The sequence below is a fragment of the Indicator indicator genome, chromosome 29 (assembly GCF_027791375.1).
Source record: "Indicator indicator isolate 239-I01 chromosome 29, UM_Iind_1.1, whole genome shotgun sequence".
Classification (NCBI taxonomy): Eukaryota; Metazoa; Chordata; class Aves; order Piciformes; family Indicatoridae; genus Indicator; species Indicator indicator.
The window spans coordinates 3,027,200-3,051,635 of record NC_072038.1 but is presented as its reverse complement, the minus strand read 5'-3'; the positions used below and the strand labels follow the sequence as shown (position 1 = coordinate 3,051,635).

Below are 24,436 nucleotides of genomic sequence, written 5' to 3'. Positions count from 1 at the left end.
TCTTCAGCATGGTGGTTGGACTGCATGATCCCCAGAGGTCCCTTCAGATCTAAGCTGGGATTCTGTGGATGATGCACAAACACAAACCCTTGTGAACCAGTTCAGCAGCACAGGAGGGCAGGGGTGCTGCACAACACCAGCTTTAGCCCTTGCTGTGGCACACAGCTTTTGCACAAGGGAACACCTAAATCATCTGCAGACCTTCCCAGCCACCCAAAGCCAAACACCCTGAGCCCCGTGGTGGGTCTGTGCCAGCAGCACAGTGCCCAGCAGGTCTGTGGATGGGGAACAAAGAGGCCTGGAGCCAGCTGAAGCTGCAGAATCACTTTTTAGGGGCAGAGACTAGAATTACCTGAGCTGGAAGTCAGCCCGGCCACGGGGATTAGCGCCCTCAGCCCTTGTAAGAGGAGTCAGGGGAACTTTCCATGACCTTCAGCACAAGGAGCAGGTTGAGGAGCAGAGCAGCACCAGGAGGGGCTGTAGCTGATGCAGAGGGAAGCTAAACACCTATCACTGGTGCTTGCCCCACCTGGCCTGCATTCTTAACACAGTCAGAGATCAACAGCAGCATGGACCTAGATGCCAAGAGGTCCTCCGTGCTAAGCCTTGCTCTGGGTGCTTTCTGCCTGGGTGTCTTTCTGCCTGTTTCCCCACCAGCAGAGCAGAGCATCCTCCATTCCACCAATGCTGCTGATGGCCATGGCACTGCACTAACCCAGGGACCAGCTGCCAGATCTGGGGCGTGCCACTGTGCCATGGCTCTGCCAACACCTCCTAACAGCAGGATTTTGGAAAGCAAGAAACACCACAGCTGAGACCACTGACCCAGCATTTGTGTCCCAGAGCAAGGAGATCTCCCCTACTTCTGGCTTTGGCACATCATGCACCCTCCTCCTGATGTCACCAGTTTTGCCTATGCAAATCCCAGTATGTTAGTGGCACAATGGTAATTGCACCCAGGGCAACCAACTGCTGCCCAAGTCCATGGGCACAGGTCCAGCAGGAGCAGGGGAAAGCCATGTCTTGCTGCACTGGGAGATCCAGGGTCCTGCCCAACACCTTTTTTTTTTTTTGGAGGTTTAAAGCAAAACTTGGCAAGGCACAACCCAGAGTCCTGCAATGTTTGAGACCAAAGGGATTTAAGCAGCAAATTTCCAGCTGGGGAAGGATGCTGGAGCAAAGAAAGTCCAGATGCAAAATGGAGAAGATGGCATCTCCAGCTTTATAGAGACTCAGAGCACATCAGCATTGTGGAATTGCTGATCCTGGAGCATGCTTTTGGGCATCTCAGCAGAGCCAGGCTACCTCCTCATGCTCTCTGCATGCCACATTGCACCTCCCTCTTTTCACTTGCTAACCCTGCACTGGAGAAGGTTAGGACAGAGTTCTCCCCAGATATTTCCTCACTTGTTTTACTCTGAGTTGGAAGATGTCAAACACTTGAGAATTTCACACACACACACCCCCCCAAGAAAAAAAAAAAAAAGGTTTTTCATACAGCCCAGAAGTGTTTAAATAACACTGGAAGCTGCTGGTATTGGCTACTCCACATTATAATGTGACACTGGGAATGCAGAAATTAAATGTTAACAGCAAAGGGCAGCAGTTGAGAGGCCCAAGATGCACACATGAGCAGCACCACACACAAACCAGCAGATAAACACAGAAGTCAAAACAATTGGATTTGATATTTTCCCATAAAAGGCTTCCCCAGAGAGCAGAGGCTGCAGGAGGGAGCTGGTTACCACCGGGCACTGTCAGAACAAATCAGCCCTTCTGAAATTTTCAGCAAGAAAAGATCCTGCTCGAGAGAGAGAGAAAGAGGTAAATAAATAGTCAGCTTCCCATCTCGATGCTCTGCTTGAGCCTGGACACCTCTCACCATGGCAAGGTGTAGGAAGGGAAGTTGTGGTCAGAGCTGATCCGACTCTTCACATCCACACCTTGAATCCTGGGTTCAGTTTTGGGCCCCTCGCTACGAGAAGGACCTTGAGGTGCTGGAGCAGGTCCAGAGAAGAGCAACTGAGCTGGAGAAGGGTTTTGAACACAAGTCTTGTGAGGAGCAGCTGAGGGAACTGGGGTTGTTTAGTCTTCAGAAGAGGAGGCTGAAGGGAGACATCATTGCCCTCTACAACTCCTTGAAAGGAGGTTGGAGTAAGGTGAGGATTGGTCTCTTCTCACATGCAACAAGTGACAGGAAAAAAAGAAACAGCCTCAAGTTGTGGCAGGGGAGGTTCAGGTTGGACATCAGGAAGAGTATCTTCCCAAGAAAGGGTTCTCCAGCATTGGACCAGGCTGCCCAGGGAGGTGGTGGAGTTACCATCCCTGAAAAGCCACCTGGATGTGGTGCTTGGGGACATAATGGTAGTGGCTTAGCAGTAGTGGTTGTGAGCTCAAGGTTGGACTTGATGATCTCAGAGGTCTGTTCTAACCCAAACAGTTCTATGATTCTATGATCCCAGTTTCCAGTCACTGGTGGGGCAGGGGATGCTGCTCCATCTCCTGCTCACAGGCAGGAGTCAGGCAGGATCCTGATGAAGATGCTGTGCTGGATCTGCACAGCTTTGTGCACAGAAGGTGTCCAGAGGCCTGGAGTCACCCAGGTGAGATCTGATGCGATGCTTGGGTATGGCTGCTCGACAGCAGAGAAAACCACCACACAAGGTTTCCAAAGCTCCCCTGGGGGCAGGGTTGGGAAGTTTCTCCTCTAGCTCCCATCAGAGACATAGTCAGCAGCAGCAGCAGCCTCAAGCCTGGGGGAGTTTGAGCAGGGATCTTTATATCTCTGCAACAGATGGTGTTGCAACAGAAAGAGCACGTTATGAATCTCCTCACTTCCAGGAAGCAAGAAGGATGGGCCTTGCCATGCATGAAAGGAACCAGCTATTTCTTTTGCTGAAAGATTTCCTCCTGCAGAATCACATCATCCAAGGAAAGAAACACCAAGAATAATTCACTTCCCCCAGCAACTCTATTTATATTCTCCCGGCGGGCACCAGCCTGCTCCTGTGTCCCCAGGGAATTGCACGGCTCAGGAGGCTAACATGTTTAACTCCAACCCAGGAACAACTGCATTTCCCAGGAGATGGGGTATGCAGGAGACAGCCAGAGACACTGCCACAGCCCTCAGGATGGCCCCAGTCCTACAGGCCTTCTGTGAACAGCCCCACTGACCCACATAGGGCTTTGTAACAGGGTAAGAGCCAAACATCCATTCCCAGCAACTTTTAACTGCAACCTAATCCACTTCACTTCCAGAATACCTGCACCTAATGAGAATTTGCAAAGATTTATGGCCCCCACAACCACCCCTGCTCCCCCTCTCCAGCCTCTGCAAAAGCAGTTTGGGTTACCTCCGTATTCTCCAAGGGAAAAGCATAATTAGCAGCTCAGGAGGTTTAATGCCTACATCAGGGAGATGAGGGGGGGGTTGTTCTCAGGCTTTCTGATCACTTGTTGTTTGCTCTGAACTCTTTGGAAAGGCACCAGATCCCTTCCCCCTCCCCAGACCTAGCTGCTCTTATTATAGACTTCAAAAGGTCGGGATGAAATCCTAGCTCAGCTGCGGTGAACAGACATAGTGGTGGTGATGGGGTGGCCAGAACACAGCCCTGGACCCCAGACTCATTGTGATCACTCCCAGGAACCCTCCTGAAGCTGACAGAGCTGATGACAGGAGGGCAGGCTACATGCCTAGGTGGGGATTTGCAAGGTCTGACCTTAAAGGAGGACAAGTGGATTCAGCAGGGTGAATCTGCTGCTCCTGAAAGAGTATCAAAGCTTTTGCCATAAATGGGCTCTCGCCCCAGGCAGCTGGAGCTTTGTGCTGCTTTCCACAAGACTCAGCTCCATGGATGTAACTGACAAGAGCTTGGACAGTCAAGGCCATATTTTCATCACTGCTCAGCACCAGCAGGCAGAGGCAGGGGAGCCCCAGTTCCTGAGCCCTGGTTCCCAAGTTCCCCAGCCCAAGCAGAGCCATAGGGTGGATGAGGAAGGTGACAACCCCCACCCCACCCCCAGCTCCTGTGCCCCAAGAGAATGAAGCAGTATTGAGGAGGAGGATGAGGTCTATTGACTTCTGAACCTCTCTGGTATATCCCCATGCAGACCACAGGACCTGCCAAGAGAAGAGTCCAATAAAATCTCATGCACTTATTTTGATGCCTTCTAATGGGAATGGGGCTGGGTTGATGTGTCCTCATATGCTGAGTCAGGAGCTCAGCCCTGGATAGGAATCTCTCTACTGGCAGGATATGTGTAGATACAAAATGCTTGAAAGACCCACCAAAAATAATAACCCTTTGGGGTTCATTTAAGGAATAAGTGAGGAAAGAGCCCAGCCCCAGATCCTTGTGGTTAGACCTTGCTGGGGGGTGTGTCAGGATGATGCCATCACTGGAGGGTGCCATCCATCCAGCGTACACACCGGATGGCACAGCTCCACTCCACCACAAGAGGACAGGAGCCAAAGCTGTGTCAAGGCTGCAAGAACTCTGCCATCAGCTTTGGTGATGGGTTTCACTCAGTTTGGTTGTTATTTAACCCACATCACAGCCCAAGCTCAGACTCCACATAGCACCTCACCTCGGCGCTGTCACGTCACAACCCTGCTGTCCACCCCTGCAGCACAGGGACAAGGACTTCCCTCCCACCTTACAGATGGGCAAACTGAGGCCCACTAAGACATTTCCCCAGCAGTGGGGTGCCAGCCTTCACACTCTTTCAAATCTTTACTGAAACACCAAGTTCAGATCATGCACAAAGGCAGCAGCAAAGCACATGAGCACCAGAACCAGTTACTGGCTCTTTATAACAGACTCAATGACCCCATCAATGATCCCATCAGCATTTCCAACCAGCTCCTTTTCCTCATTGCCCTTCCCTGCAAGGAGATGTTCCTTCAACCACCCATAAATCCACCTTATCCTCCATCTCCAATGAATCCTTGACCAGGAGATCCACACTGCCCAACCAACCACCCCTCTCTACCGTCTCACCCTATCTCCACCTGTTGTTCACAGTGAATTTCCTGCACTTTGGGGCCAAGATCATCTTTTGTTCCCTTTTTATACAGCACCTGGCAGCAGGAGCTCAGTGTGGGGAGGTGTCTGATTACACAGCTAATAAATAAACAAGGACCTTGATCCTCTTCAACGTCTGGTTGTCCAAGGCTGCAATTTCCAGAGAAACTGCTGCAGGCTGAGCTTGATGCTATTAGTAACTCAGATGTGTTTGGGAGACTAGATGTTCCCAGGGTGAGGAACAGGCGTGGCTAAACCAAGACCTTCCAGGCCTGCACACAGCAGGGAGCAGGAAACCCAAAGTGGCTCAAACTCCAACAGCACAACCCATGTTCTGAGCTGGGCACATCCAGAACACAGACCAAGACCTGGTGTTCCTTGCAGAAGCTGCAAGGATGGCTGAAGAGAGCTGGGAGAGAAGATCACTTTAAGGCAACTATTGCCACAGCATCTCCCACCCACAGGTTTTTTTTTTGCAATGAGATCTTTCTTCCTGATGGCCATTTGGTCCTGCTCCACCTTCCACGAATTGTTTTCACTTCACTGAAGTCTCCTCTGGCATCACCCATGCACACTTGCCTCCCATGTCTATGTTCCCATTCTCATTTCCACACTTGCAAAGCACTCCCAGACTGTGTTGCTGAATTGTGGTGACCACAAAACCCTGAGGACCTCCAGGCCGTCCACTTCTACAGGAGCAGCCCAGCTCCTCCATCCCTAGGGCTCCCATTTCACCGTGAGCTGAGGCACAGAGGATGGGAAAAGGTGGGATGCAGCTGCTAACAGCTGCTGTAAGCTCATCCCCTCCCCAAACAAATCTCCTTTTCTTCCACTCCAGACCTCTTCAGCAACTGAGACGTTCCCTTTGATACAGGAACGTCAGTAGCTGCCTAGATTAGAAAGAAAGAAAGGAGAAAAAAAAAAAAAACAACAGCCTTGGAAAAAAATCCCAAGAGGACATTAATTAGGAGACAGAACTCCCCAGCTCTGGAAGCATCTGGGAGGGGTGATACTTAAACTCCCAAGCTGATGGAGTAACTTTGAATCATCTTTCATCTTCCCCTGGATCGGGTGCAATCTAATGACATTAGCTTGGCTTCGCTCGAGTGACATTGGCATCAGTGCTCCAGTGGCAGGGAGATTAAAACATATGAAATAAATGTTCCTGGGGTGAGTGACAGTATAATGACATTCCAACAGGCAGCTCAATCAGCACCAGACTAACAAAGGATCAGAGGGAACCAGCCAGGCTCACAGCATCACTCACAAATACAGAGAGTTGTGGGTTTGGGGTTTTTTGTTTGTTTTTAATCCAGATTTTTTTTATACTTTTTTTTTTTTTTCATTTGAGTGGCTTAGTTCCTGTCCCTGAGGGGTTCTCTCCAGCCCTTTTGGGGGTTGAGGGTGGCAGTTGAGCTCTTTTAAGGCCCATGATCACCTGCTATTGAACTCTGCAGCCTCAATAGCCTTGTTCAGGGCTGGAGCTGAGATCCCTGTGCTGGGAAGTCAATGCCAGCATTGTGGGCTGCCCCTTCCCTCCTTTTGTCCCCGTGCAAAGGGAAGGCTCGGAAACGTGGAACAGCAAAAGCTGTCCTGGGCACACAGCCCCCCTCGATACCCAACCCACGCAGGAGAACGCCGGGAGGTGTCACCCTTACCAAATTAACCCACTCGGGTGGGGCTTGGTGAAAGCAGCCCCTGGGCAGGACTGCTGCCTTTTACCCAGGCACAGCACAGGCTGTAAGAGCCCCATGGCTATTCCACCCGACGGAGCAGACAGCAGTTTGGGCACCTGGCACCCTAGGAGGTGACAGGGCTTTCACCTAGCCAGCCCATGCCTCACAAGCTGCTGCCCCACAGGTACCAGCACCTCAGCAGCTGCTCCAGGAGCATCATCCTGCTGCTGCTGCTGCCACAGCTCAGCCCCATTGATCCATGCTCACGCTGTAACCAGCAGCAGCTGCTGGAGCTGCTCTTTTGTTTCCAGAAGGAAAACCTCACCGTGCCCAAGACCCCACAGCCACCCTGCCACACTCCTGGGGTGGCATCCTTGTGACAGCCCAACTCCGTGCTCCAGGGACAACAGCACTGCCCATCACCAGCCACGAGGGCTGATGCAAGCCCAGGTTGCTGCAAACAGCCAGCAGCTTCTGGTTCCCTTGGCCAGGGCTTCCTGCGGGCGCTGAAAGCGAACCCAAGTGTTTATACCTTGTAATGATGCTGTTTAGTCTGCCTGCTGGGAAACAGCAATGCACGTGAAACCCAAGCCTCTGATGCCAAAGATAAGAACTCAGAACCCCTGGCAAACATCTGGCCATTTCCCCAGCACTGAACCCTCATCAAAGGTTGCAGCAAGCTCATGGAGAGAGACAGCTCTCTCTCTCTTATTTTATTTTATTTTATTTTATTTTATTTTATTTTATTTTATTTATTTCATTTTATTTTATTTTATTTATTTTTATTCTATTTTATTATTTTATTTTATTTTATTTTTCTATTTTATTATTTTATTTTATTTTATTTATTATTTTATTCTATTTTATTATTTTATTTTATTTCATTTTACTTTATTTTGTTTTGTTTTACTTTATTTTACTTTATTCTATTCTATTTTATTTTTAAATGAGTATTTATAACCAGCTGGTAACTGGTTACCAACAGGCTGACACCACAGCTCTGCCATCACGCCGGGACTCCGTGTGGTAGTAAAAATTACTCATACAAGCAAAGGCAGCAAGATTAGGTCTCAAAGGAATAATCCCATACAAAGAATTCACTGTACCTCAGCCTCCACTGGGCTAATAAAAAATAATAAATAAAAAAAAAATTAAGAAGAAAAAAAAAAAAAAGGAGATGAAATTCAGTACATCAAATACCCAGAAGAAACAAACTGCAGCAATTAATGGCAGAGCTCATGTAGCAAATGCTAAAGCACGGTGATTACACAAACAGCCCGCAGGGAGCACCTTGAATGAGTGAGAGCTGCAAGATCACGACCAAACCCCTGGGTAATTAAATCCCCTCCAGTGAGGGCTGTGCTATGCCCAAACTGCCCCTGGCTCCTCCTCTGCCTGGGTCTGCACTCCTCACTCAAGCACCCTTTCCAGCCAGCGGGTCTACCTCACCACCATCTGCTCCCTAAGGTTTGGAGAGCATCTCTGATAAATGAGCTTCTCTGCATAGCCACCATAAATTCCAGTCGATGCCACCCCATAGCCATGTGTTTATTTTTCATAGTCAAGCCTTGATGAAAGTTCCTGAGGTTTTTCAGATCCCTTTTTTTTAACGTTTCCTTTCTGATAGAGGGGTCAGCATGTGGAAATTGGATAGGCACACGCTAAAAATATAATTCTGTAGACAGCTCCAGCCCACACGAAAGGAAATCTTTCTTCTTGGAGAACCCACACTCTGCTGCCTGCAAAAAAAAAAAAACCAAAACCAAAAACCACCCCAACAACCCCGGCGCGCTTCTGACACCGGCGGATGCAGAAGGAAGCTCATTGCTTCCACGTGTTAGGACTTTCACACAAACACTCGGACTGTCAGTACTATCCTACTCCACATCTCCATACTGTCACTGCAAGCTGAGCCAAAAAATCATCCTCTCCTCTCTGCTACGAGCTCTGGGATTAGCAGGAAAGGAAAGCAAGCTCCAGGGGTACCCGAAATCCTCTCCTTTTTGCCGTGTTCATTCAAGAAAGCCACACAGACAGACACACACTCTGCAAAAAGGAGCAGTTTCACCCCCACCCCAACCAGTCCTTTCCATCAGAGCCTGCCAGAAGATGCTCCTCTGGTAACTTTAAAACACACCAGGAAAACACCTAAACAACAGCAACGAGAATCCTGCCCCTTGCCTTTGGAGTTCACCATCTCGTTTTAAAAGGGGATCCCTTTTCTTTGGCTCAATGGAACACTAATTAATCACAAGAAGAACCTCATCTGCCTTTTTGCTGCTGCTTAGGCAAGGTGAACGGGTGGCTTGCGCTCCTGGAACTAACATTTTGGGTTGTTCTTTACAGGGATGCTGAAACATTTGCATGGGAAATAACGGAGGGTTTTCTCCTCACCGAACACAGAAAAGCTGCTTTTAAATGCTGAATCTCTGGGCTGGGAGCTGCAGGAGGTGATGATACCATAGTCGGCAAAGGAAAGCCCCCCCGGGCTATGGGGGGAGCTTGGCTGGGAGCTCAGATGAACCACAGGTTTTGCAGCTCCCCCCACCTCCACAAAGAGTCAGGGAGTAGCAAGGTGTTAGCGGGGGTGAGCTCCTCAGGAGGGGTTAGTTTTGCCTCAGCATCCCCGTGCAGTGCCCAGGGCTATGTGGCATCTACCGCACTTCCCATCGTCCCCCAGCCCTCCCCACAAGCAGCACCCCAGGGTGCAGGGAGGTACCCTCGGGGGACTCTCAGCATTGGGGCAGGGGGATGCCCTGGGCAGTGGGACTGGGTGGCGGGGATGTGGGGTGGGGGAACAAATTAGTGGATGTGATGGTGGGGAGCAGGAAGGAGGATGGGAGGTGGGGGGATTAAGGAATAGGGCGGCAGTGAGGAGGATGCGGGGAGAGAGAAAGGGACTGGGGGATTTGGGAGCAGGAACGGGAGAACGCGTGGAGAGAGGGGATGTGGAACAGGGGATGCGGAACTGGGAAACAAGGGCAGCGGGGCTGGGGGAGAAAAAGATCGTCGGGTGGGGCTGGGGAGCGGGGACAGGGTTTCGAGGAGCAGCCATGGGGTTTAGGGGACAGGAGGAGGGTGTGGGGATCGGAGATCCGCGGGTGGGTGGCGAAGGGGCTCGGTGGCCAGCGGGGGGCACTGCCGGCTCGGCCACGGCCACGGCCCCGGCTCCGCCGCCGCCCGCCACAGCCTGTCCCGTACCTGTACCAGGCGAGTCCCCGCTCGTAGTTGCGGTCGAAGAAGTGGGGCTCGGCACCGACGGCACGAACGTCGGGGTGTACCCGCAGGAACTCCAGCAACGCCCGGGTCCCCCCTTTCTTCACGCCGATGATGATGGCCTGAGGCAGCCGCTTCGTGCCCTCGCCCAGCAGCAGCGTCAGGGTCCCGGCAGTGCCACCCCCGCCTGAGCCGCCGGCCCGGTTCCCACCGCCCCCGGCCGGCATCTCCACGCCCGGCGCCGCCTCTTGCCGCCGCCGCCGCTGCTGCTGCTTGAGCCGCTGCAGGAGCCGCTTCCGCCGAGCCGCCGCCGCCTGCCAGGGGGGCAACTCGGCCGACCCCCCCAGGTACCCACCGCCGCCACCCTCCTCCTCCTCCGAGGCGGCACCGGCGGCGATGATGGGTCCGGGCAGGGTCTGGCAGCGATCGGCCAGGCAGTAAAAGACGTAGAGGGACATGAGGAGGGAGCAGAGCATCACCAGGAACTTCTTGAAGATGCTGCGGGGCAGCGGCTCGGCGGCGGGGGGGGCCGCCGCGCTCACGGCCATGCTACCCCGAGGCGGCTGCCGGGCTCCTTGGCCATGCTCCGCGGCCGCCCCCCGGCGCGGCCCCTCCGCGCAGCGCTCCGCGGTGGCGGGGGGCTGCGTACTGCCGCATCCCCAGCGCGGGGGCCAGGCCGCGGCGGTGCTTCAGGGGGGCATCCCCCTTTGGGGGGCGGGTAGGGAAAGGGGGGAAGCCGCCGTCGCCTCCTCCCCTGTTGCCGATCCGGGAAGCGATGCCGGGAACCCGCCGGTGCCGGGGGCTCGGTGCGGGGCTCCCACGTGCGGCGGCCGCCGCCGCAAACTTCGGCGGAGACATCGCCGGGAGCGGGGCGGAGCGGGGCGGGCGGGGAGAGCCAATGGCGCGGCGGGGGCGGGGGGCAGAGCCGCCCCTGGACCGGTCCCGGCGGAGCCCAGGGGTGCGGGTAGGGGAAGGAGGGTGGACGTGGGGAAGCCTCTTCCGAGATCCTTCTCGGGGAGCGGGGTGAGGGGGTGCCCCGGGAGGCTATCCCGGAGAGGTAGAAAGATGCGGAGATGCACCAGGCGTTGTCCCGGGGAATGCGGGGATGCCCCGGGCAGTTGTCCTCCTGGAGGATAGAGGTCTGCCCTGGAGGATGTCCTGGGGGGTGCGGGGATGCGGCGATGCCCCATAGGTTATACTAGGGGATAGAAGGATAATGAGGTGTCCCAGAGATTGCCCTAGGGGGTGCGGAGGTGTCCTGGGGGTAGAGGGGTGTCCAGAAGAGTGTCCGAGGGTCAGCAGGATACGAAGATGCTCAGAGGGATACGATGATGCCCATGAGGCTGTGCCGGGGGAATATCCCGGGGCTAGAGGGGTGCCCGGAAGGTAGAGGGATGTGGGGGAGCCACGGAGGCTGTCCCGTTGGGTGCGGGGACGCCCCATGGGGCAGAGAGGAGGTGTCGATCCTCCACAGCTTCTCTGCAGACACTGACTTACTTTCCAGCTGCCCACTGAAGCCGCAGTGGGAAATCCACCCCACTGTCAGCAGACAGGCTCGTTTGGCAAGCAGCTCCTCGGGACTTTTCCGTTCAGCGTGTGCAGTGTGATGAGACCACAACGTCTGACCACACTAGGTCCACCTCTCTGTCTACCCACTCTGATTTTTGCGCTACCCCTCTCCCCATCACCTGAGCAAATTCCTGCCTTGCCCAGCGGCCATGCCCAGCCCGACACACACAAATGCCTTTACATGGCAGAACAGTCTCCCTTACAACCAGAGAAACCACTGACATGGGTGTAAGACACACTTGCAGGGTTCCAGCCAACAGTTGCACTAAGCACTGGGCTGATCACGGCACAGAAAGACCTGAAATCAGACTTTTTCCCTGCTCACTTGAACAAACCACCCCGAGGCTGAGTGCAGAATCTGGCCAGCAGTTGGTAGGAAATATCTACAAACACAACACACTGTTGCTCTCCAAATTTGCTCTCCTCCTTGGAGAGTACATAAAATGTGGAAATAGCTATCAGCTTCATGCCTCGGCTGCCTGATTCTAAGGGCTTCATTATTTCGTTGCCTGTGGGAATGCCCTTTTAATTTGAAATGTTTGTCATAGATTATAGAATTTTTAAACAAACTTGCACATGAAACACTTGACTTAGATATATTTTTATTTTTTTTCTCATTTCTGTTTGGTGTGGACCTAGCTAAGGAATTAAACTTCAAATCCTTGGAAATAAAGCTGGTGTATCCAGAAATTATTCAATGAAAAGAAGAAGGGAGTGTGTGTGTGTGTGGGGGGGGGGGAGGTGGGGAAGGAAATTGCAATGAATAATAATCAGCCATCTGCAGAGCTGGCTGCCTAATAAAAATGTGTTTCCAAATAGTAAACAGGCCCAAATTAATAACAAATGTTATTTGTAATGAATTATTCTATTAGATCTTCTCCCAACTTAGTGACTTTTTTTTCCCCCCTCTCTAAGCAACAGAATTTCTCCTGCACGTATGGATTTCCCACCCCAGCTGCAGCACAGGCAGACCACTTCATCTCACATCAGGGAGCACAATTCCAACCTCCTCTGTTTGGTGACTTTAGGATACTGTAGCGTTGCAGGTATTTCAGTGCTTGGATGTGTAAGTAGATGCCTGGTGTGATTTACAAAAGGCTATAAGCAGGTTAGGCCCCTAACACCTCTAGGCAACTACTTACATCATTAGGAACCTAAATGCTTTTATAAATCTGAGCTGTGATCCGCAGCTCATTGAAGTCAGAGAAAAGACTTTGCTGACATCAATGGGGCTTTGGAGTGGGCCCTGCACAAGGAGCTGGATCAATGCAAAGTGCTTTGACTCCTTTATGCTGGTTATTATGACACTTTTCTCCTAGACCCTTAGAACAAAGCTGCTTTTTCCGTTTGAATAAATGGTCACTTCAAGCAGAGAAAACAAAAGGAGTGAAGTGCAGGAGCGAGGTGGGTCGGGGGGAGGGGGTGGTGGGGGTGTGTCTCCTCTGTGGTTGTATCACTTTTGCTGCTTTTCTTTTGGTTTTGGTTTGTTTGGTGGTTTTTTTTTTTCCCCTGGAAATATTGGTGAGAATCTCAGCTTGCCTTTTTAAAAGTCACTGGTTGCCCAGGGAAAATATGATCAGAGTCTATCTGGAAAGCAATAAGCCAAATCTATCTGCATCTAAAATAGCCTTACAATATTTAAGGCACTTCTTGTGACTTTTTCTTTCAGAACCTGACTCATTGTTTTCTGCTTACTGAAGCTGAAGGTTCTGGTGGCTCCAACAGTCAGCAACTGCTCCACAAGAGCGAAGGTGTTTTACCTGTTAGAAAGGGAAATCACCTAGGGAATAGCTTCACCTCTCTGCACCCCACATTGCTGCAGACTCTGCCCACACAGCTGCAGATGTGAGATTCCATTAGCAGCCTGGGTTTGTCCCTATTTTCAGAGGAGTTTTGTTTGGTACAAAGTCCCTTTGGTGAGCCATGCACTATAAAGCCAGAAAAATTGGGTGGCTGACGTCATGACACCAAGTTCTGAGACTGCACATCTCTTATCTGCTTTAGCCCCACTGCAAAAAGAACCCTTCTGAGGGAGAATGTGGTGGGGTTTTAATGACTTGGAGGCTTGGAGCAAAAGGTGCTTTCCATTTACTATTTACTCAGCCTCTAACACAACTGAGTTAACATCTTCAGTGCAGCTTCTCTCTTTCCCCCTTAAATTTCCTCCATGTGGATGGATCTACCTATTCCAATGCCTTGCACTACAGCCCATCATGGACACCAGCACGCACTCCCCATCCCAGTGAGGTGCTTCAGCATGCTGGGATCCCCAGGGGAGCTCTGGGTGCCATGGTGGGCATGGAAACATGCCATCACCCTCCCTGGTGGGCTGGCAGGGCAGAGGCAAGCATGGCCATTCCAGCTTGCAGAGCTGCAAGTCATGCCCATGACTCATGGCTCCCTGGCACCAGCACTGTTGCTGGCATGGGGCTCAGCCCAGGAATGGTGCTGGCAGGCTCTGCTCCATGATCCTGTTTGCACTCGTTCTTTACTGTGCTCATTTTCCCTTTCTCTTTCTATCTATTTATTATTTTATTGCTTGCCCCCCTCTTGCCTCCGCTCGCCTAGGAGTGCTCTCCTGTATAACTTATTGCTGGTGCTACTTATGGGAGCGAGCAGGGCTCTTCTCTCAGCATGCCTGGTGTCAAAATCCCCCCTCCACCACCACCACCACCACACTAGCAAGGTTTGCCATTCCAAATGGACACGTTTAGGATGCCTTTCTTTGGGGAATCCCTTCATGGGACACCAAAGGTACAGATCTGCTTACCAGGAGAGCCCTTTGGCAAGCGAGCCTGCCAAGGCTTGACCTCAGCAGCCCAAATCTTCTGCTGCTTTGGCAAACAAGAGCTGATGGCTTTGCTTTCACCAGCTGATATTTCCAGGTGCTCCCATACAATTGGGAATGTGGAAAGCTTCCAGCTCAGATGCCTCATGCACACACAGCCCAGCCCAGCCCCGTTGGGACAGCTGGATTTTTTTTCCCCTTTCCCGGTGACCCGTAGCATGAATGGGATCAGGGGTTAAACTGGGAGTATGCTGGAAAAGGGATTGGGGAGCCTGAGGCTAGCACAGCTTAACAAGTGATTATAAGGCCTGAAGGCAAAGGGAGCTGCTGCCTGTCAGGGAGCTGCTACAGAAGAAAACATCCCATTGTAGCAGGGAGATGGAGTATGGGACAGAGGAGAGAGGAACAGATTGATAACCGAGGGGCAATGTGACCCTGCATGGGATCCTACAACAAAAGCCTCTTCATCTAAAGTGAATGGGAACAATAGCTGCTGAGGACAGGCCAGCAGCAGCACAGGGGCTGAGAGCCCCAAGGAGTCAATGGCAGGTCCTGTTTGACCCAAATCCTCTATTGATCTCTGTAATCTCCTGGGTTTTTCCCCCCTTGAAATCACACAGAAAGTTCAAGGACTTTTTGCCTTGGGATTGTAGGGACATGCATTGTCCTTGAGAGCTGGCAGGACTGGGAGCCAGCGAGGTGTGGAGCGAGGAAGGCTGCTGGGAAGTGCCCTGGAGTGAGGCTGAGGTGTCAAGGATGAGCTGCTGCTGTCCACAACCCCAGGCTGGGAGTGGTGGCAGGAGGACCACAGCTTCTGGGCTCATCCCAGTGTGCTCTCACTCCTGGCTGGCTCCACTGGAATTCTTTGGGGCAGAATCCATGTGGATGCACATCTAGCACAGCCAGGCTCCACCAGACTGCTCCTGTATTATTTAAAAAAGAATTGTGATCCTTCTTTAATTAGCTCTGCCAAGCTCTCCTTAGGTGCAGTGTATGCTGAGCATGCACAGGGTTGTGGGGAGGTGAGACCTGTGAGCACTGGGAATGGGAACTGCATCCCCATGGAGCATCGCCAGGGGAATGAGCAGGTAGGGGCAAGTGGTGGAGACATAGGACCATAGAATTGTTTTGTTTGGAAAAGACCTCTAAGATCACTGAGTTCAGCCTTCAACCTAAGACCCCCATGGCCATTAAATACATCTTAGGGAGCCAGGTAGTGTCTCTGGTTTGTTGAAAAGGTATCCTGAAATATTGAGCCATGGACACTAAGAAGGTAGGGATAGGATTTCCCTTTTGTTTTTAATATTTTTGATTTTGAAGGACAGGAGTATCCACAGGAAATGTCATATAGATCAGGACAAAAAAAAAAAAACCACCAATAAATACAAAAATTGAGGGATCCTTTTCAGGCTGCACTTCCTTAACCTGACAAAATCACTTGGCCTCTTGCAGTACGTGTGATGCCTGCACCCAAAAAGCAAACAGAGCTGTGAGCAGAGAGCAGATGAATTCTTGGTGCTGCTTTGGCTGAGGCAGGAGGCTACGTGTCTGTGTGCCTGCTGCCTGGCCGTGGCACTCTGTCCACCTTCTATCTGATCCCTCCTGCTCAGCCAGGATGGAGACCAGGCCAAGTTGATTAGAGAGCTGGCACAAGATGCCAGGACATCTGGGAGGCCTCAGATCAGGAGCATGAATTAATAAGAACCAGTAAGAGGAGACTGAACAGGATTGAAAGCCATGAGGGCAGCTCAGGGCTGCCAGCAGTGGCTGCCTGGCTGCTCCAGGCAGGGTCCTGATTTCTGGACCTGCCCTTCCCAACGTGGTCAATCACCATGCTCAGGGTGATGCCTCTGCTATGGAGGAGGGGAGAGCACAGCCCGGAGCAGGGTGCTTTGTCATGTGCAATATAATCTAGGGGCCAAAAGGGCTGAGGGTTAAATGATCTCTGCTTGTCCTTCCTGGGGATATACAGGATGATGATTTATCTGGAGGGCCTCCATAGCTCCTTAAGGGCTCAGCCTCCCATGAAAGCAGCTGCAGCAGTGTTTCCTAAGGACTGGCATGGGCTACAGACCTCCAGGACCCATGGGACTCATCATGCCTCTCCCCTCTTTACTTAAGCCACATCTCCAAGTTGTGGTTTCGGTAGCCTACCACTGCTTCTGGCTGCTGTGATGGTGGGACAGGCTGGGAGGCTTGGAGTCAAGCAGGGTGAATTTGGCAGCCTTGATGCTTTGCTGAGATGCTCAGCTGAGTGCCTGCTCACCCTGGCTCCTTCTGCAGGGAGGGGATTCTGTCCCTTTGATCTGTTCTGCTGAGACACCACCTGCGGTGCTGGGGACAGCTCTGGAGTCCTCAGCACAGCACAGACAGAGCTGGAGTGGGGCCAGAGACAGCAATGCTGGCAGGGCTGAAAGCCCTCTGCTGTGAAGCCAGGCTGAGAGAGTTGGGGCTGTCCAGTCTGGAGAAGAGAAGGCTCCAGGGAAACCTTCTGGTGGCCTTTCAGTGCTTCAAGGGCTGAGCAGAAAGACTGGGACAGAGTTTTGAGCAGTGCCTATTGTGACAGGACAAGGAATGGTGGTTTGAACCTGAAAGAGGGAGATTCAGACTGGAGAGAAGGAAAAAAAATTTGCCCCTGAGGGTGGTGGACCCTGGCCCAGATAGCCCAGAGAGGTGGGAGGTATCCCATGGCTGGAAGCATTGCAGGTCAGGTTGTTTGGGGCTCTGAGCATCCTGCTCTAGTTGCAGATGTCCCTGCTGACTGCAGGCAGGGGGGTGGTGGACTGGATAAGCTTTAAAGGTCCCTTCCAACTAAACCATTCTGTGATTCTATGATCAGCACCTCTCACCCATGGAAAAATCACTCTTGGAGCAAGCCACCATCGGGCATGTCCTGAGGGTAATGATGTCATGTCCTGTCTCCACCTCCATGCTCATAGCCCATGGTGCACCCCAAACAGCAGGTTTGTTAGCTGGGCTGGCACACTGAACACCAGACACCTCCCCAGTGCTCCTCACTCACCACAGGCAAATATTTACCCGAGCTCTCCAAGGGAAACTCATAAACTGCTCCCTGCTAGAGCTTTCTGAGGATCGCTCCAGACAGCTATATTAGCTGGAACATGAAGTAGTTACACTCCTGCTGTTCCTCCAGTGCTTTTGGAGCAGATATTTGTCTCTTTTATTACCTTTGTTTGTGTCTTGGTTTATTTGTGCTTCATGGTGCTGGCTTGGATACAGTTGTGAGTGGCTACAGGCTGGAACAACAATAAATACCTTCTGTGAGTTGTTTTTTTTTTTGTTTTGTTTTTGTGTTTTTTGTTTTTTTTTTTTATATATATTATTCTCCATTTTTAAAAGTATTCCAAGCCAGAGAGTGAAAAACCTGGGGAAATTAAACCCTAAATCTGCATTTATGGTTCTGCATAAAACACGCAGGGAAGGCTGGTTACAAACTCTTGATAAAACGTTTTTGCTGCTGTTAAAAATGTGCTTTTGGGTGTGTTTGGTGCAGAAAGGTTGGCTTTGATGAAGGTATACTTGGGAAGGTTTGCCCAGTCCAGGATGGACAGGCCAAATGGAGAGAGTGACTCCAAGAACTGGGTTGGAGACAAGTTGCATCCTGTGTGGAGATGGGAGCTGCCCATGCTCATGTGTCTGGAAAGTGTCCAGAGAAGAGCAACTGAGCTGGGGAAGGGTTTTGAACCCAAGCCTTGTGAGGAGCAGCTGAGAGAATTGGGGTTCTTTAGTCTTCGGAAGAGGAGGCTGAGGGGAAACATCATTACCCTCTACAACTCCTTGAAAGGAGGTTGGAGTGAGGTGGGGGATTGGTCTCTTCTCACATGCAACAAGGGACAAGACAACAGGAAACAGCCTCAAGTTATGGCAGGGAAGGTTCAGGTTGGATATTGGGAACAATTCCTTCCCAGCAAGGGTTCTCAGGCATTGGACCAGGCTGCCCAGGGAGGTGGTGGAGTCACCACGCCTGGAGGTATTTAAAAGATGTGTGGATGTGGTGCTTAGGGACATAGTTTAGTGGTACTGGCTTAGCAGTAGTGGTGGGGTTGTGAGCTCTGGGTGAGTGGCTGGACTTGGTCACAAAGGTCTCTCCCAACCTCACCAGTTCTATGATTCTATGTCCTGGTTCCCTTCATTCCTCGTGAGAGAGCATGCAAAGCCTTGGCTCTCTGTAAAGACTTAGCTGGGCACCTCTGAAGTTAAGGGAAGTCTTTTGATTGACTTTATGGGATATTAGGCAAAGTTTGGAGAGCACTGAAGGCTGAATCAAGCTCCCAAAGGGCTGTCACAGAGCAGCTGTGCTGGACAGAAGAGCCAGATACCCACTGGTGAAGGGTTGGGTGTAAAGTGCTTGAGATTCTCCTTCCACAGCAGGTTTTAAAGGGTAATTTGTCCTTTCCACAGTGATGGTACATGTGAGGTTGAAAGCTGAGGCATGAGGGCACCAATTTGAGCCTCATGACTCCTTCTTTTCCTTTGAAATATCCCACCCCCCACTCAGGAGAGATGAAACCACATCTGGAAACCACTGGTCCGGTGACAGGACCTAAACCCGGAGCCCCATGGTGCTCCTAGGGTGTTTGTAGCACCCAGAAAACAACAAAGCCCTATGGTGTAAGCAGCAGGCAGAGAAGGGGCAATGATGCAGACCAGCAAGCCCAGCCTGAGAGCTGGGAAATCGCTGGGGAGTGGTGAGGGGAAGGGCTTTGCCCCCCTCCCTGGGGCACCCTGAGCTGCCGCTCCCGCTCCATGCCGGCTGAGCGGAGCTGGTGACAGCTCTGCTTATTGGCTTTGCTGGGCTGAGGAGAGCTCTTTAAAAGGAAGCAGAGCAACAACAGAGCATTAGTTCCTGCTGCAAGGGGGAACGAGAGACACAGATTCCTGCCTTGTATGGGAAATGTGGCCTGCTTGCATCACCCCAGGAGTTTGGGCTGAATCCTGTATTCTCAGCATCCCATCCTCGGGCAGCCTGCGCTCGGGCGAGGCGATGCTGAGGCAGCTGCCAGCCCTGGGGTGGTTGTTCCTCAGCACAGAGTGAGGTCACGCCTGGCTGACTGGCTGAAGCTTTGAGATGGGGCTGGGTGGTGGCCCAGCAGCGGTGATGGCCATGTGAAACCCACCACAAACACCCCGCAGAGGGGTTTGGTGCCCTGTTGTGTGTTTGGCAGCGTGTCTGCACCCACCTGCTGGCGTGCACTGAGGTGCAGACCCCCTGGAGGGGCCTACAGGAGAGGGAACCAACAGGAAAGCTTGAGAGGGACTTTTTGTAAGGATGTGTGGTGATAGCACAAGAGGCTAGGACAAGGGACACTGGTTTGAAACTAGAGAAGGGTAGATTTAGATTGGACGTTAAGAAGAAGTTCTTTAAAGGTGGTGAGAAACTGGAACAGGTAGTCCAGAGAAGTTGTGGATGTGGAAGTGTTTAAGACCAGGCTGGATGAGGATTTGAGCAACCTGGGCTGGTGGGAGGCTCCCTGCCCATGACAGGGGAGTTGGAACTAGGTGGTCTTGAAGCTCTCTTCCAATGGAAGCCATTCTCTCATTCCATGATTCTCACCTACACAGCAGCTCGTGGACAACAGCTTTAGGGTTGTTCAGTCTGGAGAAAAGAAGACTCTGAGGTGACCTTCTTGTGGCCTTCCAGGATCTGAAGGGGGCTACAAGAAAGCTGGGGAGGGACTTTTCAGGCTATCAGGTAGTGATAGCACCGGGGGGAATGGAATAAAGCTGGAAGTGGGGAGATTCCGACTGGATGTGAGGAAGAAGTTCTTCCCCATGAGAGTGGTGAGAGCCTGGAATGGGTTGTCCAGGGAGGTGGTTGGGGCCCCATCCCTGGAAGTGTTTGCAGCCAGGCTGGATGAGGCTCTGGCCAGCCTGCTGTAGTGTGAGGTGTCCCTGGGCATGGCAGGGAGGTGGAACTGGCTGATCCTTGTGGTCCCTTCCAACCCTGACTGACTCTATGACTCTATGATAAGTTCATCACCCTGCTGGGATGAGCCCTGGGTATGTTCAGAGCAGGGTGCAACTCATGACCACAAAGACCAGCCCCCCCCCCATCCCTTTGGTGAACACCCAGCCAGCAAGTGCATCCCAGGCTTGGAGGAGGGATTTGGAGGCTGACCCAGGAAGGAGATTTCACCAACTTGGGAGCACCATCCCAATAGCATTTTAGTCCTGATTTGCCTGTGGAGCACAGTGCTGGGGGTGTGATCAGGGAGCTGTGCAGGCACTCGACAGCTCGACTCTCTCAAAACATGAGCTCCAGTGCTTCATGAAACATGAGCAGACACCTTCCCCTCCATGCAGCTGGGTGTGAGGCTTGGCTAAGACAAGCAGTGGAGGTTAGACAGGTCCACCTGACCAGCCTGGTATGTCCAGGGAGTCGTGGTCATCTCCTCTACACAGAGAAAAGGGCTGAGAAGAGGTCAGGTTAGTCTGAACATACTGATAGCCAGAAATGGTTCTTTTTGTCCTTCACATTTCTCTGCCACCAACCAGATCTGTCATTTCTTAGCACCCCCAGGCCTCAGACTCCCTCATCACACTCTCTTGACTCCCTCCCTCACCTCCATAGTCACCAATGAGCTCTTCCCTCCCTCCTGGGAGCTGTCAGAGGCATCTGCAGCAAAATGCTGGGAGGGCTCAGTCACTACTGAAAGTGAGAAAAACTCAATCTTGAGGTTTCCTCTTCAAAGTGTTACTTTGGCAATGGGTTTAAACTAGAGAAGGGGAGCTTTAGATTGGATGTTAGGAGGAAGTTCCTTCCTATGAGGTTGGTGGAACACAGGAACAGGTTGCCCAGGGAGAAGGTTGATGCCCATTGTGGTTATTGTTAGTGTGGGAGGGGAATTTCAGCCCACCACACCACAACACCCATCCCTGGAGACATTCAAAGCCATGCTGGATGGGGCTCTGAGCAACTTGATCTGCTTGGGGATGCCCCTGCTGACTGCAGGGATGTTGGACTAGATGACCTTCAATGTTCCTCCCAACTCAAGGCATTCACTCTATGGTTCTATTTGTGAGCCTGTGTCCCCCAGTTCAGAGGCATCCAAACAGAGAAGGAGAAGGTCAAGCTCAGCATCCTGTGTATGTGTGTGCAAAGAGGTGCTCTTGTCTGAGTATCAGCATCTGCATGGCAGAGGAGAGCAGACAGCCCTGTGGACATGCACATGGTTGGGGGGGAGGCATCTGCATGTTTGCAACGTGCCAGCTCTGTGCAGCTGCACAACATGTGTGTCTGTCACTGAGGGCTGCCTTCATAGGTTTCTCTGCACAGAAGAGAAGGGCCTCATGCCCATTTGGGAAGAGACTTCTCTGTCTGGGACGGGCGTCCCGTGCCAACAGACAGCAGTGACCCTGGAGCTACAAAGCCAGGATGAAAAATGGCAGAGAATCAGAGAAGCCCAGACTGGATTGGGTTGGAAGGGTCTTTTAAAGCTCATCTAGACCAACCCTCCTGCAGTCAGCAGGGACATCCCCAACTAGAAGGGGGAATGGAGCAAAGCTAGAAGTGGGTAAATTCAGACTGGATGCGAGGCAGAAGTTCTTCCCCATGAGGGTGGTGAGAGACTGGAACAGGTTGCCCAGGGAGGTGGTAGAAACCTCATGCCTGGAGGTTTCTAAGGCCAGGCTGGATGTGGCTGTGAGCAACCTGATGTAGTGTGAGGTGTCCCTGCCCATGGCAGGGGGGTTGGAACTGGCTGAGCCTTGAGGTCCCTTCCAACCCTAACGATTCTACGATTCTCGAGCAGGTTGCTCAGAGCCCCATCTAGCCTGACCTTGAATGTCTCCAATGATAGGACCTCCACCACTGTCCTGGGCAACCTATTTCAGTGTTCCACCACCCTCCTCTGGAACATCATCATGAATCTGTGCCAGTACTGGATTTCCTCTCCCACCCAGTCCCATTTCTCAACCCCTTGTGCTGACCAAGGGCGTGTGGAAGGGAGGTGACAGACACCCCACGCTCCTCGCAGCCAGGGAGCGCCCGGCCCGTGGGTTGTGTTTGCAGCTTGCCTGTTCCTTTGAGCTGGTGGATTTTTTTTTTTTCCTTTTTCTTTTTCTTTTTTTCTTCCTTTCCATCTGCTAACATCAACAAAACCTGCCAGGGCACCTCATCACCAGAGCTCCCTGCGAGCAAAGGCGACATACTTGGAGCATGCAGTCAGCTTTTCCAGCCGGTCCACACCGCCGGCGTAAACTGTCTAAGTACCATCAGAAACCACTTTATAAACTCAGGATGGGAAAGGAGGTGATTGATGGCTCCATGCTGGATGTGACACAGCTTCTACATTTCCCTGTATTTATAATATTTGTGTATCACCCCTACCTCAAAGCTTGTCCCATTCACTTAGAGATACAGATTTGGCACAGCCTGACATAAACTCCATCTCTTTGGGCCACCAAGGGAGAACCATTGTTATAAACTTTCTCCCCCTACCCTCCCCAACTCTGCTTGCCCCCCTTTCCCACCTCCCACCCCCCTCTTCTCCCAGCAGCATTATTTCTTTACAAGCCAACAAGAACAGAACCAAATGTTTCACATCTGTTCTGGCAGTCCAGCCATTTGCATGAGAATGGTGGTCAGTGTTTCACTGAGCACAGCTCCCTGGCCAGCAGCAGGGACAGACCTGGGCACCACCAGCCCCTCATGCTTCTGCCAGATGTCCAAGCACTGCACAAAAGAGATAGACCTGGGGTGTTAACAAATCACCTTCTTTGGGGATCTAATTGCTCTGGAGATACGTGGGTAGATTTTTCTTTCTGGATGGTGATGTGGAGATGATCCTCACCTGGTGTCAACCTTTTTGCCAGGCAGAAAGGGACCTGAGGGTACAGGCTGACAGTAGGTTGAACATGAGCCAGCAGTGTGTCCAGGTGGCCAAGAAGGCCCATGGCATCCTGGACTGTATCAGGAGCAGGGAAGTCATTCTGCCCTGTACTCAGCACTGCTTAGACCACACCTTGAGTGCTGTGTCCAGTTCTGGGCTCTTTAATTCAAGAAAGATGTTGAGTTGCTCAAACATGTCCAGAGAAGGGCAACAAAGCTGGGGAGGGGTCTGGAGCATAGCCCTATGGGGAGAGGATGGGGGATCTGGAGTTGTTTAGCCTGGAGAAGAGGAGGCTCAGGGCAGACCTCATTGCTGTCTACAACTACCTGAAGGGAGGTTGCAGCCAGGTGGGGGTTGGGCTCTGCTCCCAGGCAACCAGCACCAGAACAAGAGGACACAGTCTCAAGCTGTGCAGGGAGAAGTTTAGGCTTGATCTTAGCAAGAAGTTCTTCCCAGACAGATTGCCCTTGGAATGGGCTGCCCAGGAAGGTGGTGGGGTCAGCATCCCTGGAGGTGTTCAAGAAAAGCTTGGATGAGGCATTAGTGCCATGGTCTGGTTGATTAGTTAGGGTTGGGTGATCCTGATGATCTTGGAGGTCTCTTTCAACCTGGTTGATTCTGTGTTTCTGTGATTCTTTTGAACTTCCCATTTAAAAGGGGTTTGGAGGTGATGTGGTGGTTTTCCAACATCACCATCACCAATGTATCAATAGGGTTTGGGGCAGGGGTGGTTTGTGTTCAGTCAGTCACTAATGGTAATTGTAGTGGTAGATCAGGTCCAGTGATATGGCACCACTGGGAAAGGTCCTTAAAAAATATGTCCTTGTTTCAGGGCACTTTGGGATGTGGTTTAATGGCCATGGTGGTGTTGGGTTGGTTGTTGGACTTGATGATCTTAAAGGTCTCTTCCAACCAGAACAGGTCTATGAGTCTATGATTCACAGGGAGCTGCCATGATAAAACCATAACAATCCCCCCACTAACCTGCTCTTTTTATGCTTGCCAGAAGAATCTTCCTCCCCTCCTGCTCTTCCCCTGCATCCCCTGACCCTTCTCCAGGCCTGCCCAGCTCTTGCCCCTTCTCTCAGCACCAGAGCTGGTGGTGGGAATCGAGGCTGTGGTTTTCAGAAGCTGCTTGTTCTCTTTCCAGCCACACTGGACATTATGAGCTGCTGGTTGAGTGATGCAGCAGCAGATGAAGGACTCAAGCTGTCAACCTAAGCTGGCAAAAATGCCTTAGAAACTGCAGCAGGGCAGTGCAGCACTGATGTGCCTCCACACCATCCATCTGCCTCCCCCTGTAGCTGATGC

General features: G+C 51.9%; 1 protein-coding gene across 2 annotated transcripts in view; it reads right to left on the bottom strand.

Annotated features, from left to right (window-relative positions):
* The window catches only part of HS3ST3A1 (heparan sulfate-glucosamine 3-sulfotransferase 3A1), a 50,964-nt gene extending 34,595 nt beyond the window's left edge, over nt 1-16,369 (bottom strand). Inside the window, exons 1-2 of one of the 2 annotated variants that reach the window (XM_054393824.1) lie at nt 16,344-16,369; nt 9,902-10,453 (exon numbers count right to left, since the gene is read on the bottom strand). In XM_054393824.1, coding sequence (XP_054249799.1) covers nt 9,902-10,453; nt 16,344-16,369 — 578 coding nt within the window. Of the gene's footprint in view, nt 1-9,901; nt 10,465-16,343 lie in introns of those variants that run through there. The other variant, XM_054393823.1, reaches the window with a different exon arrangement.
* Between the last annotated feature and the right edge of the window lie 8,067 nt (nt 16,370-24,436).